The sequence below is a fragment of the Pezoporus flaviventris genome, unplaced genomic scaffold, assembly GCF_033815535.1.
Source record: "Pezoporus flaviventris isolate CSIRO_AGI_PZ_B2104156 unplaced genomic scaffold, CSIRO_AGI_Pfla_v1 ptg000005l, whole genome shotgun sequence".
NCBI lineage: Eukaryota > Metazoa > Chordata > Aves > Psittaciformes > Psittacidae > Pezoporus > Pezoporus flaviventris.
The window spans coordinates 20485001-20503897 of record NW_026892553.1 but is presented as its reverse complement, the minus strand read 5'-3'; the positions used below and the strand labels follow the sequence as shown (position 1 = coordinate 20503897).

At 46.3% G+C, this 18897-nt stretch overlaps 1 protein-coding gene across 1 annotated transcript; it reads left to right on the top strand.

Annotated features, from left to right (window-relative positions):
* Nucleotides 1-233: 233 nt before the first annotated feature.
* IL13RA1 (interleukin 13 receptor subunit alpha 1) lies at nt 234-15719 on the top strand. Its single transcript, XM_061446233.1, has 10 exons — nt 234-451; nt 3640-3797; nt 5648-5783; nt 7428-7548; nt 9612-9796; nt 10171-10322; nt 11038-11170; nt 11613-11709; nt 12292-12376; nt 12937-15719. Exons 1-10 carry the CDS (start codon nt 373-375, stop codon nt 13051-13053), a joined length of 1263 nt encoding a protein of 420 aa, XP_061302217.1. The 5' UTR covers nt 234-372; the 3' UTR covers nt 13054-15719.
* The last annotated feature ends 3178 nt before the right edge of the window (nt 15720-18897 follow it).

Genomic DNA, 18897 nt, shown 5'->3' with positions numbered 1-18897 from the left:
GGCTGGTGGTGAAAGGAAAACGACTTCGCCTCCCAAAGCGAGATGTGGCCACGTTTACACGTGGGGAGACAACGAGGGGTGACCCCCGCGGGAGGGGAGCGGGGGGGCGGACCGGACCGGACCTGGACGGGGCGGCGAGGACGGGGAAGCGCGGACCGGGGGGAGAGGGACCGGGAGGGGACCGGACCTGGGGGCATCGGAGGGAGCTCGAACCGGCTCGGCTCGGACGGGGACCGGACCAGGGGGCGGGCCGCTGCCGCCGGTCCCGCCCGGCTCGCGTTACCTGGGCGGGCCGCTGCCCGGCTCTTCCCGTCTAGCCCGGCCCCCGCGACGGGAAGTGGGAGCGAGGGACCGCGCTCGGACGCCGGAGCCATGGATCTCGCCGCAGCCCCGGTGCGGGGACGGCTCCTGCTCGCCGTCTGCTGGGTGCTCGCCGGGAGCCCGGCGGCAGGTAGGGACGGGAAGGGGCGGCGGGACCGCCGGGACCACCGGGCTCCGGGCGGGTTCGGGCGCTGCCGGCGAGGGCTCGGTGCGGGAGCGATCGGGAGCCCGGTGCGACGGTGCCGGTGCGGGTGCTCAGCTGGGACGGTGCCGGTGCTGGGTGCGGGTGCTCCGTTGGGACGGTGCCGGTGCTGGGTGCGGGTGCTCAGCTGGGACGGTGCCGGTGCTGGGTGCGGGTGCTCAGCTGGGACGGTGCCGGTGCTGGGTGCGGGTGCTCCGTTGGGACGGTGCCGGTGCTGGGTGCGGGTGCTCCGTTGGGACGGTGCCGGTGCTGGGTGCGGGTGCTCCGTTGGGACGGTGCCGCTTTTGTCTCAGTGAAGCGGCGTTTGGCAGCGGAGCTCTGCTGGGCTCCGTTTCGGTTCCCGGGACTCGAGTCCTGCGGGGCGCGGCGGTGACACCGGATTAAACAGGATCTCCCTGAGCACAGGGACGGTCACGGACCCGCTGCCCTCGCCCTGGGGCTGCCGGTGCCTTTGTCCTTGCTTTTAGGTTCCCCGCTTCTGGAAGAAGCAACGCAGGGAAGGGGGGTGGCTGTGAGGGATGCACCGGACCCGAGCTCGGAGCTTTCCCGGCTCTGCCTTGGCAGAGGCCGCGCACAAACCCTGAGCATTGTTATCGTTCAACAGGCTATAACGCGGTTTATAGCCACGAAATCAGCCTTAAGAAAACACAGGAGGACAAAATACGAAGTCTTTTATGACTCTTTACAACGCTTTTAAGATACTTGATGTAAAGTGTTTGTTGATGTTTCCACATGACGGCTTTTACAACCAAAACGTTTTCCCTTCGGGGTTACCTCAGCCGCTCTCTGCTTTCTTAGAAGCATCACCATGGGTTTGGGGGTTAAAGCTGAAATAGGGCCTTGGGTTTGGGGGTTAAGGCTGAAATAAGGCCTTGACCGTGGTTTGCCCTTGGACTTTGGGTTGTTCTGAACTGTCATAGGGTGAAGTTTTAATAACAAAAGTATTCGACCCTCTGTGTATTTTATACAAGTAAAGTACGAGCCTGGCCGAGCCGCTGAATTAAAGCAAATCTTCAGCTGAGTCAAACATTAGAGCTTCTTAAGGGAGAGATCAATCTGAAACCTATTTGATTTGAAGTTTTCTCCTAATCCAATGTATTGAGTTCTTTCTAAACCTTGGATATTCTCACTTCTTACTTTGTGTAGTTAGAAATGTGCAAGCTTCGGCACAGTGACTTCTAATCAACCCTAATAAAAGGAACCTTTAAAACATTGATCAGGGATGACTGTGAATGTTTTTAATGGCTTGTGGCTTTTGTATCTAATAAAAAGCTCGATTATGCCAAGACAGAACACTTGGAGCTGTGTGGTGGTGTTAGATAAGTATTTATCATGCTTTTATGTGATGTAAAGGGCTCGGTATTTGCACACTGTTGCTGTTCCTAAAACCGGTCCTTGGTCTTTGTTAGTGGAATAGGCAACAGGCAGAGATGTTCTGGTGAGGTTCAACAGAAATTCCTCTTCTCTATCCCTGGGCTCTAAAACTGAACAGAGAAGTCCCAAAGCTTTGAGTATTCCAACAAGCCAAAGACAGTGAGACAACCCAGTGAACCCTTGCACTTGTTCTCATTCTCTATGTGAGCATGTGTTGTCCATGTGGACACACAGATGGTAATAGTCATAGAATCATAGAATAGTTAGGGTTGGAAAGGACCTTAAGATCATCCAGTTCCAACCCCCCTGCCATGGTAATAGTGCTTCATCTCTACCATTGCCTGGCCTTTATGCAAAGGGAAAGCTCCAGGAGTTTGAATTTCCTTCAAGCTCTGGCTCTTGGGAAATGGAAGGTGATGGTGTGGTGGATGCTTTGAGCAGAATTCTTCCTGAACTAAGTTGCTTTGCCTTTCCATCTGCCCTCTTCCTGGTGCTGGAAGAAGGAAACGGGGCTGCACCGTGACCTGGGTGGGAAAACTGATCTGGATGGGGTTATATTGCCCTTTCCCTGTGCGCTGCCTCAAACACTGGGGCAGGCTGAGCCTGGTTTCCTGGGAAAAACAGGCTCCCTGGGATGAGCAAGACCTGCAGCACCAGTTGGGATCGGACTAAAGTGGTTGTGAAACTACTGTGTGAGAGGGGCACTTTCTTTCCATGGACAAATAGGTGGTGGTCCCTCACTGATGGTACCCGTAGACACCCCGAGAAGCTGTCTCATTTGGCCTCTTACTGAATATCTTCTACTAGGACACAGAGTAGCCTTTTAAAACCCCAAATTTCACTTTCACTTTCTTAGGGAATTACCACTTGTAATTTTCTCCTCGTGTCTGACACATCCTTTGCTTTTTCCTGGCACTGTTCTATTTTCCACCGTATTTCCCTTGGTTTTCCAATAGCACCTTCAAGCCGTGTGACTGGGTATTGAGTAGGCTGTGACTGAGTAACAAAGGGTCAATACACGAGTGGTTTTATGCCAGCAACATTCTGAGTCATGGCTCTTCCTCTGCTTCTGTCTTCCTTTGGAGGAGGTGAAAAGCAGCTGGCTGAGGTGTGCCAGCAAGAAATGTCTCTTTGTCCCACTCTGGTTTTGCTGCTGGGCCAGAGCAGAGCAGTCAAAGTTTAATGGGCGAGTAATTGAAAAACCAGTGTGGTTTCTTTGATGTTGTTTGGCGTAGTCGGTTTTGCTTGGCTTGAGCTGAATCGAGGCTCTGCCCCACAGCTGCTGCTTGGATGATGGAGTCGCTCTTTAAAGCTTTCTCTCTAAAACCGCATTGAGGGATAATCTGGGAGGTAGAAGCAAGTGCTGCTCCATAAAACGTATGTTCTATTTCGAGTGAAGGTTCAGCAATGCATGATGCAAACCCACAGCAGCAGAGACATGGAAAATGACTCCTTTTCCTCCCAGACATATTCCATTACTGCAGCCACCGCACTGCTGCATGCTGTGGTTCCTTAAAAATGACTGTTCAGTGTTGTTCGATGTGTTTCTTATGACTATTTAAACAACCGATGGACCGAGATAACCTGGTGAATTGTTCCTACTATTCCTGTTACCTGGTAGCAAACACGAGCAGAGAAGTCATCTGTATTCTTTTCTGTTGGAGAGTTAAAAGTCTGTCAGTATTGCTCATGGTAAAACATGGACCTGCAGGATTGTTACACTGATAGCGTCTTTCTTTTAGGAGCGAATGTTCTCCCACCTCCATCCAACCTGGAATACTCATTTATCCAAATCTGCACCCTGAACTGGACGTGGAACCCCCCGGAGAGCGTCAGCAGTGACTGTGACCTGGAGTATTCCAGCGACATCGTGATTGATGAGGTCCCTCAGGACAACAGAGTAAGTGCATCGCCTCTTTAACCTCTGCTGTGCCCTGGGAGATGCCTTGCTGTGAGAGGACCGTGTGTGCAAGCCCATATACACAATTAAATATAGAGAAACACAGTTTTAATGCAGCCTTTAGTTCTTGTGATGGGATCAAAACCTCAGCAATGCGTCATAACAGCATGTGGAATCTTCAGATGACAGAAGTCTGCCTGTCGCTCTCTGATAACTGAGCTGCTCCCCATAACGCAGAAGTACCACGGTAACAACGTGAAAAGACTTGTTTCAGGCTTTGCTTTATGCAGCTTTCTAGAGCAGATGAAATACATGCAGAGCAGTCTGCGACCTGCAGCTTAAATGGGAATTTGCAAGGGCTGATCTCCTTCATCTGCCAGTGTTCAAGGGGACACAGGGGCTTGGAGCAAGCTGCTCCAGTGGAAGGTGTCCCTGCCTGTGGCAGGGGCTGGAGCTGGAGGAGCTTTCAGGTCCCTTCCAACACAAACCATTCTATGACTCGATGATGATGAAGAGGTGTGCACATTAGCCTTGGTGTTGCTGTGATTTGACAGCATAGTGTCTTTTGAAGGTAATGCCAAGTGTCAATGTTCCCACATTTCCCCTGTCCCCATTATTCATGGGGATTGTGTTCTGAAGATAATATGGAACATGGTTTTGGACATGGTTAATGTCCTGGGTTCAGCAGTAGCAGTCATGTTTCTCCTCCTTGGTAGCTGGTGCAGTGCAGTGTTTTGACTTTCAGCTCGGGAACAGAGCTGATAGAGATGTTTTGGTTTGGCCAAGGACTTTGTGAGCCTCATGCTCTGCCAGGGAGGAGGGGAAGCTGGGAGGAAGCAGAGACAGGACACCTGACCCAAACTGACCAAAGAGCTATTCCATACCACAGCACGTCATGCCCAGGATGTAACTGGGAGCCGGAAGGGCTGGGAGACTGCAGGGTTGGAGGAGGTATCGGTCAGAGCTTGGTCGGGCTTGGGGGGCGAGTTATCGGTCAGTGGGTGGTGAGGTGTTGTATTCTCTTCCCTTGGTATTTCCTTTATCATTATTATCACTGGTGGTAGCAGTAGTGATTTGTGTTATACCTTAGTTACTAAACTGTTCTTATCTCAACCCGTGGGAGTTGCATTCTTTTGATTCTCCTCTCCGTCCCTCCGAGAGCAGGGGGAGGGCAAGAAAGGGGGGGAAGTGAGCGAACGAATTACCTGACTGGGTTTAAACCACGACAGTTCAAAACAACAAAATGCCTCTTGAAACAGTCCTTTGTTGTTGAGCCCTATTATAGTTTCATGGTGATTGCTGAATTCTGATAGCTCCAGGATATCCTGCACTTGAAGGCTGTTGTTCTGCCAACAGCTGAGCTGATTTAATGGCTTAACACTGCTAAGAGTGTTATACTATGTCATTTTTGACAGCCTCTTCTCTAATAACCTTCACTGGACCTTTAGATGAGCCAGTCAGACTTGCTAACTCAGCAGAAACCTATTTACCTCTTCTGATGGGTCCATTAACTAATGAACAAGTTGAAAGCCCCTTTAGTTAACGAATGAGTCCATGGAAGGTTCCAGCAGATGGGAAGGTCAGCAGCAGTGAAGCTGTAGCATGAACAGGCTTATTTTGCATTATCCATGAAGACTTCCTCTAGAATCAACTGGAGTAGAAGTGCTTTTCCTTTGAGTTCCGAGTGTGCCTGATGAAGAAAAAAGAGAATGGAAGTGATGCTGGCTTTTCCCATGTTGTCAGACTCCCTTGGCTTGGGGCTGCAGTCTTTCTGAGGGGCTGCCATGTGTCCTTACACTGATAGTAATTCCTGTGTGTTCTGGTCTTCTTTCCCCCCAATCTGAACGCAGAAGTGGAGTAAGAGCCGCTTCCGCGTGACGGATACGTTCCTGAATGAGGAAATGCGCTTCAAAGTGAGAAGTGAATGCAAGAACGCCAACACCAGCGAGCCCAGCCGGTGGGTGGAGGCCTCTCTCCTGCCAGAAGGTAACACAGTGCCGTGGCCAGACCCAAGGCAGAGCAGCCCCGTTGGGCTGAGGAGATGTGGCCCCGTTTTCTCCGCTGTTTTAACCAAACACCATAGAAATATCTCAGAGAGCAATAGGGAGGTGGCAGACACAAGGGTCAGTTCAATTGATAGAGCTTAAACACAACTATTATACTGCATTTAAACACAACTGGAGCCTTCTGATACTTAAAACCTTCTGGGCAAGCTTGTAAAATGTAAATGATCTTCCAAGGCAGCAGTGTGATTCCTGTCATTCCTCTTGGCCCTGCCATGCTGTGAGATAACTTAGACTATGTTAAGCTGCTGACTTCATGACTAACATCTAGGACAGTTTATTTTATATGGGTTTTCTGTACAAACAAAAGTCCCTGAAATAACTGGAGGGATGAATCCAGCAAACTGAAAACATGTTGAATAAATAAGTTAGTTAAATGATTGTTGTAAAGTTCTCTTTATTTCAAAAGACATGGCTGGGTTCTACAGAGCTGTGCACAGCAAAATGAACAGAGACAAAGTGGGTTTTGTTTCTTGACATCCAGAAATAAGGGTTCCATAGCAAGATTGTTAGGAAGCAGACTTTAAGGAATAATGTGTTCTGCTGGATGCTGGGAGTTAGGAGGTACAGCAAGGAAATAGAGCCTCTTGCCCTGAGTTCTAAAAGTCTGTCTGACCCAGGAGTGTGACTTGATGTGGATGAAAACCACACGTGGACAGGAGAGTCTGAGACTTCACCACCTTGTCTGCACTGCATCAAAAGGGTGCTCTAGAAGATCAGGGAAGCAGATTGTTAGGACAGCAAGTACTAACCAGGTTGGGGCTTTTACGAGTGTGCTTGATGTAGAAGGTGGTTTGGGGTTTGCTATGGATAAGTCTGAACTGTTGATAGAATTAACATGCATTTTGTTTTTAGTTCATGGAGATGTTGCTACTCATTACAAGGAAAAAACTTCTAATATGCTATAATACCATAATACAGTATACAGAACTTGTACCATAGAAGATTGAGTATGTAAGACTGGATTCCACGACTGCTCTGCCCGGGAGATACATTGATGTCTCTGTTCACAATTGCCATGTGCTCATTTGTACTTATGTGCTGTAATTTGAGATTTCAATGTGAAGAAGTTAAATGTCCAGAGATATAGGGATCTCAGTTAAAAATTCAGCTTACCCCGTGTTGTGTTTCTCCATATTTGAGATCTACAGGTATTTCTGTATTCAAAACACTGAGAAATTAATATTGTATCTGCAGAAGATAACTATTATTAAATGCTGACTATTTCCAGGGTTATAGTTTTCTTATAATTGGCTTGGCTTTCTTATAGTTATCCCTATAAGAAAGGGATATATCCCTATATACTTGGCTTTCTTATAGTTATCCCTATAATTACCAGTTACTTTAAATCCTCTTTAAAGTATCTGTAGTGTAATAGAACAAAATATCTTCCTGACTCAACACCTTAGCACCAGGTAACTCCAAGTAGTAATTCAGCCACGGTGGTAACTGAGATTCACTGTTGTGATTTACTTGCATCTAGAAGTTACTGTGCTGAGATTTTGGCTAGTGCAAGTGGTAAACAACTGGAATCCATCTTGAGGGACCTTTCCAACTTGCCTTGCAGGTATTCCAGGTACTGCTGCTGTCGACTTGAGCTGCGTTTGGCACAATTTGGAGTACATGGTTTGTACGTGGCGTCCTGGGAGAAACGCAAGCGATGCGACCAATTATATGTTGTTCTACTGGTTCGTATGAGCTTTTAATTCCCGACTCTGAAGTGTTTTAATGCTAATCTTTAGTTTTACATTACATATTTGACTTGTCTGCTTCCCTTTGCTTTGAAGGGTCCCTGTGCATTGTGTACAAGGTAGTGCTCAGGCCTGTCCAACAGCTAACTTCCCTGCTGAAGGGTCCAGGGGTGCTGCTGCTGGGTCTTCTGGGGAAGTTGATGGAACTATTATGTGAAGCACTGGCTGCTTCTGTAGCCTGTTTTCAAACTACTGCTATTGCTTTCTATTTGTTTTCTAATTGTGGACTCACAGAGGGAAGAATTAAGAATTGAGCTAGACCAACGTATTAATTGTTTTCTTTGCAGCCCAGCAGACATGGGCTAAGTTGGAATCACTCACTATTGTTTGTACAAGCTCTCAAATCATTGGGAAGTGGTTTGAAAGCATTAGGAACACTTAGAAGTAGTCCTGTTTGTGTCTTTGATGTCATAAATAACCGATTCACCTTGAATGTAATGGAGAACATCTTTTTGTCATCATCCTCGCTTGCCAGCAGACTGCCATAAGTAGGCTCTTATTCCAGAGGATCAGAGTCGTGCTGTGAGCAAGCACTTGGCATCAAGATCTGTGCACGCTCATCTATGCATACTTCTGCAGATTGATGGGGCTTGGGAAAAGCCAGATTGCATTAGCTGCTGTAGAGATATTGAGGCTTTCTTTCTGAAAGCCTCTTGTTAGAGCTTTAAACCAGCTTTCTGTCTTACCTCAACTAACTATACTTCCTCCTCTTTTTTTCCAGTGGCAGTCTCACTGGCTGGTTGTTCAATTTAATACGTTTGGACAGCAAACAGCAGAAAACTCACTGCTCTAGTTAAATGCGGGGAGGGCTGTTCTGTCTCTCAGCTGCTACTCAGACAGATTGTTTCTTTATTGCAAGAACAGTACCAATGAGGCACTGGAAGATCTGAATTTCTGGGTATATGGATACTTACTGGAATAATGCTTTAGATTGGGGCTATATATTCCAACTTGCCCCTTAATTTTAACGAAAGATGTAGCTGCAGTGACAGCACAGTGTTTTAATTCATGCTGTGTAGAAAGAAAAATACCTTTTAGATTTTAAACCTGAAAACTAAGGAAACGGTTGATTTTTGGACTGGAAAATGCATTTTCCATAATGCAGGTGAGGTGAGTTTGGGGAGCTTTTGCTTTTCCTCTAGAGCCCTATCTTTTCATCCAAAGTGAATGTGAATGTAATGTTAGCTTAGAACAAACCAGTTCAGTCAGTGCCGAGTAATACTTGCTGAAACAGAGGTTTACAAGAGCAGGTTGATGCATGGCAGGGTGCTCTCTGCTCTCAGTGCTCCATCTTCATCAGCCCCAGCACAGGGAGGTGACAAGGGTGGGTAGAAAGAGGTTTGTCCTGGGAATGGGACATGCAATATTGTCTTCCCCAGGCCCTGAAACGGGAACATCCCTCCTGTTGTGCTCTTACATGAAGCCGTGATTTACTCTCTCTCACCCTTAAATAACTAACTAACTAGAAAAAATCCATTTTCTCATTTCTCATGAGGAACAGTTACTGGCATGTTTTCATTGGGACTTAGGGAGCAAAGAGGAGCAAGGGAGAAGGTTCTCCAGCCTCTGAGATTGAAAGTGAATACTGATGTTCTGAAAAGCAAACACAGGCAGTGGGCGGAACTCAAGGGCTGAGGTACCTGAGGCACAGCTAAAGGAGATGGAGCAGCTCCGTCTGGCACAGAAGTGAAATTCTGTTGATGGGAAGCGATCCAAATATGTGTCCTTGATAAATCATTTCTTTCCTAGGAATAGATTCCCAATTGCCTTTGATGTTTCGATACAAAGCAGCCCTGCCCCTCACTGCTACTTGGCACTCCTCACAAAACCAGCCTTCTTTCTAAGGCTTGAGATGAATCAGAAGCTTCTCACTTTGCCTGGCTTGACTTCTGTACATGCTGTAGCACAGCTTTAGAGTTTGTAACACAGGTTTCCAGACAAGCTGACCCCTTGCTGTCCTGTTCTATTGACGTTTCAAAGCAATGGTTTGATTCCTCTAGGTTTGATGGTATGAAGAAGCATAAGAAGTGCAGCAACTCTTCTGTGCACCAAGGAGTCTTTGGATGCGTTTTCAATCTTAGCTTCCCGAAAGTGACCAGTACTTACCCAGCTGTAAGGATTCTGATTAAAGATGAGTCTGAAGAAATTAGGCCTCTGTGTGCAAGTAAAAACCCCACCACCCTGGGTGAGTTTAACACCACATTTTATAATGTGGCGTTATAAGAAGTAATTAAACCAGAAGTTTGTTGGTACGTTGTTGTGTTTGAGAAGCTTGCACCTCATCAGGCATGGAGGAGACAACACGATTAGATGCTTCCTTTGTCTGCCAAGCTTTGGTTTGGGAATTATATAGAGAGGTTTTGGGGTTTGGAGGGTGGAGGGATCATTTCCCACTCATTTTTACTTATATTCTTTAGTTGTTTTCATTATTTCTTGACTTCTTTTTCCGCCTTCTGTTCCCAAATTGGTGCAACTGTAATATTGTGCAATACACAGCTTGAACAATTTTGTGAGCAGTGAAATATACTTTTCAACTAATTCTTCCATGTTGTTTTTCAGTAAAACCTGCTACCCCGAGACGAGTTACACTGTCCAAGGTGAATGATGAGATATATGTGGAATGGAGTGGATCAGAGCCCTTCCCAGAAAACTGTTTGTTTTATGAAGTTGAATATCACAATGGTGACGTGGACAATGCGCAGTTAATCAAAGTAATTTTTCATTCCTTATGTAGGAAAGCAATCAATTAATTGGACCTTTTATAATTGGTGTCAGTAATCACAGTACCCGTTTGAAAACGCTGCATGTGAATGGGTCTGGCTGCTGGCTGAGCTGTTGTGTGGAGGGCAGATTTTTCTCCCCATCTACTGCCCCATCCCTGGCAGTGTTCAAGGGCAGGTTGGACACAGGGGCTTGGAGCAAGCTGCTCTAGTGGAAGGGGTCCCTGCCCGTGGCAGGGGTTGGGGCTGGAGGAGCTTTCAGGTCCCTTCCAACCCAAACCAGGCTGGGATAATATGAGTAATATCAACATTCCTCAGGAAACTGGCATTTTGGATCATAAATAAATGAAGTTCAATCCCATCTATTCACTCAACCTTTGCTATGGTCAAAGTTAGATCAAAGTTGCTGCCCTGACAGGGAGGGGAAGGCAGTGTGAATGAGAGATTTTCACACACTGTTCCAGACACCGAGTCTTAGTTTAATCACTGATGCCAAATGCCGCAGTGAGTAAGATTAAATCCTAGCTTTGGAATCTCTGCTTATGCAGTCTGTGATGGTTAAATGCTACTGTGTCCTTTTTTATGAAGTTCAATATTCATAAAAAGATCTTCTGTCAGAACATTCAGAATACATTAGCTGCACAATGAAAACAGGCTTGTGAATGACTGAGAATACATGGCAAATTACCTTTTCTTTTCACCTTAGGTTGAAAGTAATTATACCTCAATACCTAGTGTTGATCCTAACAGCAAGTACATCTTCAAAGTGAGAGCAAAACCAAAGCCTGAGTGTTACAGCAGCAACTTCTATAGTGACTGGAGTGAAGAGGAGAGCATTGGTGAGAGCAGTTCCTGCAATTTGTTGCACTTTGTTCTTCATCTGTAATGACTCTACTGTATCTGCTAAAGAAATGGGAGTCAAAGATCACCTTCCTATGGATCTATTTAATTTTAGGTGCAAAGAGGGCAAGAGAGTTCTAGTCTTTCACCAATGCCATCAGTTACTGCCTGTGCTGCTCTGTGTGTCGATGGGGTTCCATCAGTGCAGTGACCCCTTTCACTGCTGTCACTCTTTCAGCCCTGGGTCTTGTTGGTTTGCTTTTTCTTGCCAAATGTATCTACATTAGAATATGCTTTGCAAAACGAGACCTTGCCTACCAAACTGCTGGTGTATTTGAGCACCATTCCACCTAGGAACAACTTAGACAATTAATTTGTTGTCATTATTCCTGAAAAACCCTCTCAAAGCATCCCTAAGTTTCTACAGTTTTTGTTTTCCAGGCGAGAAGATGGACTCTACGTTCTCCTTTGCTTTGATAGTCACCATTCCAGTAATAGTGGCAGTCTCTACAATAGTTCTACTGGTCTATCTAAAAAGGTAAGTAACCATCTCCATTCACAGCCCACTAATTCTGCTGGTCTGTGCCTTGTGTTACAGTTCATCTCTCTTGCAGGTAACTGTCCATCAGTTGCATGTTTCAATAGCAGCTATTTTATCCATAACATCTGCTGCACAACAAAATTGACTGCACCATCGTGCCTCAGTCAATAAAATTGGGTTTATAGGCCATAAACATGCTCTGATTGCACACGGGTAACGTTGCTTGTATCTGCTTGCAGGCAGATTCTTATTGCACAGCTGTTGTATCTTGTCTCTAAGCAGCGAGGTCTACATTCAAAATTAAGCTTGTCTATATTTAACCAGAGTTCTCTAAAAAGTCCACATTTGGCGCTGTCTTGGTCAACAGTGAAGGTTATTTAGAATCTGTCTGTGGGAACAATTACGTTTCCTTTTGATTTGGGAAGTAAAACTAGGAATTGGGTTACACAGAGCATGAGGGCTGAACAGCGGTGCCAAAGCTGACTCCACACATTCTCTTGTCTGCAGCCAAACATGGTTTTGAAATGGTGATGTTTAATACATCTTCTGTCTAAATCTGTCCTTTCTCATTTTCTGAAGGCTGAAGATACTGATTCTTCCACCAATTCCAGACCCTAGAGAAATTCTTAAGCGCATGTTCGGAGAGCAGAATGAGGATTCCCGGGTTAGTAAGAACCTGTTGGGCCAACTAATCTATTGAACCCAAATGTCTGTCTTAAAGCCAACTGTATATAAGTAAATATATTGTAAAAGGATTAAGGATTTACAACAGCAAGAGTTGTTCAGAAGCAGTTACCCAAAGCTGAGGGGGATTTTTTCCCCCTCAAATTGCATCTACTTCTCTAGCTACAGTAGTGGCATTGCATTATTCTGTTCTCTCAGAGCCTGCTCATCTCTTAAATATGTTTGGGGTTGGGGTTTTGGGTAGGAGTTTTCTGGTTGGTTGGTTTATTATTTGTGGTTTTTGCAACTCCATTGAGCTGCTTTTCATGAACACTCAAGCCTTTCTCTGCTAGATGCCCGTGTTTCTGGTGATGAATAAAGCAGTTACTTCTGTCAACCAGGCCGAAGCCATGTCCCTAATAAGCATAACTTGTTGCCCAGCTACCTTGGCTTTCCCACCATAATATAGGGCTACATGTTGTGAAATAGGTCTTGTCTTACTGGGCTGAACAAACCATGCTGGCCATGGACTGCTGTTAAAACGCTGTTCTTCCCTTTCAGAGCTGTGCAAAGGATGATCCTGTGAATGCTTACGACCGGTTAATAAAGGAAGAGGAAATTCATTCTTTGATTTTAACAGAGCCTCCAGAGTGCACTGATTCGGAAACAAAAAACTGATAAGCTCTGCTTTACCAGAGAAAGGTGAGGAAGCTCATTCCTGCTCCTGTACCGCAGGTGCCAATGAGGATGTGAAGAGGCCTCCAAGACATTCACCAACTTTCACCTTGCTGAGTCCTCTCTGAGCCTTGCTTTGATGCTCAGAAGACCCATCACTAACAGTGGCCATTCCTCCATCTCTGCTAGAGATACTCATCTTGGATCATTCACGATGAGCATGTACATACATTTCATGTGACTGCATTGCAGCATCTCTCCTGGCTCCAGCCAGCTCTGCCCTGTTGCTTGTCGTTCGCACTGGTTTTGTGCCTCAGACTGGACTGTCAATGTTTTTTTTTTGGAGCAAGAACTGTGACTTCTCAGAAGTATTTGGCTCTGTTCTGCAGCAGATGAGCTGGGGCTCGTTTACAGTGGGTGGCTCCTTAGTGCTGCTGTGGAACTGCTGCCAGGTGGGATGCCAGAGCATGGACACTTTGTGGATGGCCTTTTCCATGTGCACCAGGACACTTTCAGCAGGACATTTATGGACTGCCTTTCTTGTGCTTCTGGTTGATGTGTGTCAGCAGTGGCCTGGCAAACCCCATTAGAGAGTTGTTTTCTCTTTACCAATGTGTGTGAAAAGCCTCACCGCTTTCCAGCTGGCATTCAGACTATTCATAGAGAAGGCTGCTTTTTGTCTTTTCAAGTACCTGTTCTCAGATGTCTTCATGGACTCCTTGCCTTGATTATACTTTCTTTAAAATGATGACTGTAACCTTTTCACTTGTGTTGTGCAGTGGCAGGTAACTGCGTTGAGTCTCAGCAGACTCTGATTCTACCTTGGCCACATTGGCCTGAAAACAGCTGATTTTTGGAAGCTAAGTCATCCTGAGTCTGTGCAGCGTAATTCCCAGGATGGATGCGTGAGTCTAAGGAGCTGTGGTCAGATGAGCAAGTGCCAAACCATAGAAACTGAACTGATTCAAAGGCTTCAAGAGCCATCCTCACTGCTGAGCTGGTGGATGTGGGTGAAGAGGGGATGACAGCCTTGGCCTGCTTTCTGAGGGATAAGCTTTATTCTTTCATTAGTGATGGGGCTGGGATTCGAGCTTCCCCTCTAGGAGCTTAGCAATTGAAAACCAGGTGCTGATTTGACTTCCTATCAAACCAAATTTCTTCTGTGTTTTGCTGCAGCAGCTTGGTGACTTTAACGGTGAATTGATTTGATCCTTTTGTGATGGTTTTGTTTTGAGGTTGCTTTGCCCAGCAAAGCTCAACAGATGTTCTCTGGCACAACATCGACAGTTCTCTGCTGTGCATTCTGAGCACTAGTATTTACCCTGCAAGGGTGTTTACAGCAGTACCTTGATTGTGCTGGAGCAGAAAATAATGTCATGGAGAGGAGGGGATCCTTGGGCAGAAAGGGATCCATGCAGGCTGCCTGTGGTTAGTGTTCAGGAATGTCGTGTTCCTCCCAGCTAAGTGCAGGCACGTTAGTCATTGATACAGTGGGTCTCAGCAGACTGGGAAGAGATGTGCTCAGGAGTCTGCCAGGAGCAAGTTCCATAACCAGTGACCTTTCAAATTTCAGCCCTGTCCTCAAACTCCATTCAGGCAGAAATCTGGAGTGAAATGTTAGAGCTTCAGAACACTTTGTTCTCCGAGAAGTAGAACGGAGCTTGCTTTTTAGCTACACATTTCCATCCTTTGCCTTCCTGTGTACTCCCTCCCTCTCAAGCCAATTCTTTCTCCAGTCCCCACTTCTCAACTGTACAGTTTCATCTACATCTCTTGTCTACCTCTCGTTACTGGTGGTAGAAAGGAGAGGAGAAATGCAGCAGGACGAGCAGCCCCATGATAGCTTCAATCTTTTGCCTACAACCAGGCTGAAAACCAAAGAAGTCTATAAAAAACTTGGTTCATGAGACAAATGAGAATAAAGCCTCAGGGATTTCAGTGAGCGAAAGCAAAACTCAGGTTGTACAACGCCAGCCAGCAGCACTGTCTGATAACACAGAGGTAAAGGAATAGCATGGGGGAAAGGGTAATTAAATCCCTGTGCCAACTTCATTCCCTCTCCCCCGCAACAGTTATGACAGCGATAGAGAGACTTCTCCAATCTACCTCATCTAGAATCTTGCTCATCATAGAGCACTCACCAGAGAGGTATGATTTCAAGATAAGTAAGCATAACAGTGTAATATGAACTCCTGTGGCTTTCAGTATGGCAATCTAGGAAGATGAGCCTTGGTATTCACCCTCCATTCTGTTGACTTTTGTTTTGGGGCTTGCGGTAAAACCAAAGCTCATTTGTTTGAAAACCAAAAAGGAACCCCGAATTTATAAAGCTAAAGGAGTGGAAAAACCAGATGGGAGGTGTTGAGCAAGAGGAGGCCATGAACGCAGAGGATGGTTTAGATCACTACAGCAAAATGGTTTGGGTAATGCTCTTTCAAATAATAGGCACTGACACACTTCCTCGTGGATGGATTTCTTGAGCCTGTGTCTTGGCCTGTGAAGTGTCTGAGGGTATTTTCACCCTCAGTGTGTCTTGTTTCTGGTTAGGGGGGTTTATAGCTTGGCATCTTCCAAGTTTTGCTGTCATTTGTTCATTCTTTGTTGCAGTTACTTGGTCTAGAAGCTTGTGTAAAGGCTGAATAAAGATGTTTGAATGTTTTTCAATAGAACTGCATGGCATTCCGTTCTGGGGTTGCAAAGATAAACTGGGATGGAAGAGATGGCAGTGGCTTAATGAGAAAGCACGTTTGAGGCTTGCGGAACCCAGAGTTGAGTGTTGCTTTGCCCTCTTCCCTTTCAGAAGTGACCTGGAATTAGGGGGGGAATGCAGCAGGTCCTGGTTTCTTGGCTGGGGTAACGAAACACAGGTGGAGCTGTGCACAAGCCTCGTGTTTCCCCCCTCTGGGTACTCAATGCCACGGTACTTTGTGGCAGGTCATAAGGCTGCAAGGAGTTAACATATGCTCAGACTGGAATTTGGCTGAGGTTGCTGCAGCCTTCCCAAAGGCAGCTCCAGTGTTTTGTGTCTTCTGTTCACTGCTGAAGTCCTTGAAGATGCCAGGTTGCTAAACTGACAGAAGCCATTCCCTAGCTGCTTAGATCCAAATGTGTTCAAATGCCAAACGAACACGTTAGCAATGGCTTCTTTGAAAGCCTGCGTGGTTCCCTCACTGAACGTCAGCAGATCACTCTGATAACTAATAAGGCATATACTGATGTTAAAAAGCAAGCCTTTGAGGATTTATTTCTCCATTCTCCAGTTTTGGTGGCAATAATGACCCTCGATGTTGTTAATGACTCCCCATGCGTGACCTTTTCCTATTTTAATACATTATAGGGATTTAAATGTTCCGTATGAAACCCTTTGGTGAGTTTTCATTTATTTCAGTGAAGGAATGCCAGGACATAGCTGGACAGCTTTAAAAGAGAAAGACTCAATAGATCAACACACCGAATTGTGAGCCCTGGTGTTTCAGTGCTTACTATTTAGAGACTGGGTATTTCCATTCACTGGAAAGTGTTCAATAAGCTTAGTTCTGAGTCGGAACCTCAAATACTCAGAATTTCCCCTGAAAGGGAAATGTTGATGTATTTTTTTCATTTAAAAAAAGGAGAAACTTTCAGTTTTGGAGGGTTTTCCCCTCACCCAAGCAAGAGCAGGAGGTAGGTGAGTGGAAGCCCAGGTATGGTCAGGGCACTGCAGAAACCTCCATCCTTTTTTCTCCACCCCAGCATCACAGTGGGGATTTTCAGGTCCAGGAATGGGCACGGTGGGGTTGGGAGGAGCAGATCTGCCAGGGCTACTGATGGTTCACTCGAATACCTGTTTTACTCGATGTTTGCACAGTTAGTTTTATGGCAGCAAGCACCATACGCTGCGTTGCCACAGTAGAAATGTGACTTCTAGATAACACTTGAAATCCAAACGCAACATCAGATTAAGATCTACTTGGATGATTTCATTCTGCCTGTGTTGAATCATGGTGAAAGCAGGAGACTTGAGATCACTTTGATGTACCTAAATCCACGCTCTCACCACAGCAAAGCGATATGGGTTTGAGTGGGAGGCACGGGACAGAGCCAAACTTTCTTTCAGGTCCGGAAACTCTGCCTCACGTGTGTAGCACGTAGGAGCCTGAAAGCTTGTCGATGACTTCTGGGGGGGTTTTTTGCTCTCTTTTCTCCACCTGTGTTGCTCAGGTTAACGAAATCCTTTCTCTTTTGCTTGTGAGCCTTGTGTTGTTTTTCACTGAAGCATCCCTTCTACAGCGGTACTCTGGTCACTGCCCAGTGTGTTCTAGTAGGGCTCTCAGCTCCGTTGTCTGCCTTTTGCCCAAGTACTGCAATGGTTTTGATAACTCTTACACAAAGCATCTGCAAAGAGATGCTTTCCAGTCAACCAGTACTGCCAGTAATCAAACTCTTACCTTATTACATTGAAGTTTTTCTCTATTTAATTTGGCTCAGATTGCTAAAACTGTCTCGGCAAAGGGCATGAGGAGGCTGAGAGCTCAGTGAGAATGGGGGTTTTGTTAAGCTCAGGTGCTGTCACTTTTTGGAAGCTGGACAAAATTTACTAAGCTAGAGCAGAGTTAGGAGCAGGTTGAATCAGGAGTTAAACTAATGCCTTGCTTTAAAAGTAGAGCTGGCCCTACATCTTCACTAGTAAAACCAAACCAGAACAATCCAACTGAGTGTGCTTTACGCTAGGAACAGACTGGGGTGTACCATGGGCAGCCCTTCCTGTTGGTCTCATGGTAGATCAATCAGATCCCATGCTCTCAGCAGTTCCCCTCGGGGCTCTTGGCACATACACAGCGGAATTCTGTGAAGTCTGAAACACCAGAAATGAGGCGCTTTAAGGGCACTTCAGTCACTGCCACTTCTCCTTAACCTGTTTTCATGCAGCAAGTTGAAACAAAGTCCTCTGGGGTTTTTGACAGTGGCAGTGAGAGCACCGAGATGAGCTTGGGTCTGTTTTGCCTTTCCTCCCCCTGCACTTCAAAGCCTCTCAGCCTCACTGGTTTCCTTCCTTCACACGAAATGTCAGTGTAGAAACTTCAAAAACGCCCGCTTGGTACCCTGAAAACTGCACAGGCCCTCAAATGTCAGCGTCAGCCACAGGGAAAGTCAGCCAGGGGATGGCTATCCAGCTGCAGCTTCACATCCCATCATGTTCTGGGTGCCAGCCTTGACTCCATTGGCAGGTACATCAACTGACATTTCTCTACAGCTGATTTTCACAGTGCTTACGTTGCGTACCTAAGGCATTGTAACTTGTCTATTAGGAGGAGTAAAAGGTAGAAGAGCTGGTAACACACCAGTCAGAGAGAAAGGCTTCTGCCGGTCTCCTATGGAGCTGCTGCACCACCCCCAAACCAGCAGAACAATGTGCTTCTTTGCCCACGGTCACCCAGATCAAGCAGCTTCTCCTTCTCCTGTGTTGCTGCTCCTCAGTTTATGGCTTTCTACGATTCCGGAGCATTTTAGCAATGCTGCTGCCCTGTGAGATGCTCCTCACTGCAAACCCGATTCCACCTGCCCAAGAGGAATGCTCTGTACAGCTTCACTGGGTTGCATTTGTGTCACTTGTGTTGCTGTGCCATCGGGAAAACTGCTGCAATGTTTCAATACCCTGACTGTGTCCTGAGCACATTTTCTAAGCATCCCTCCTTCGCTATAGTCTAGGAGTGCCTTCTTTCACACGATCACGTTGTTTAAAGCCCTGAGCATAGCTGTGAACCTGGCCGATTCCTGCAGAGCGGCAGGCGACCAAATGCTTTTTAAGAGCTCCTTTCCTTCCCAGCTCGCAGCGTATCCCCCTCGGTGATCAACTGTTGTGTTTCC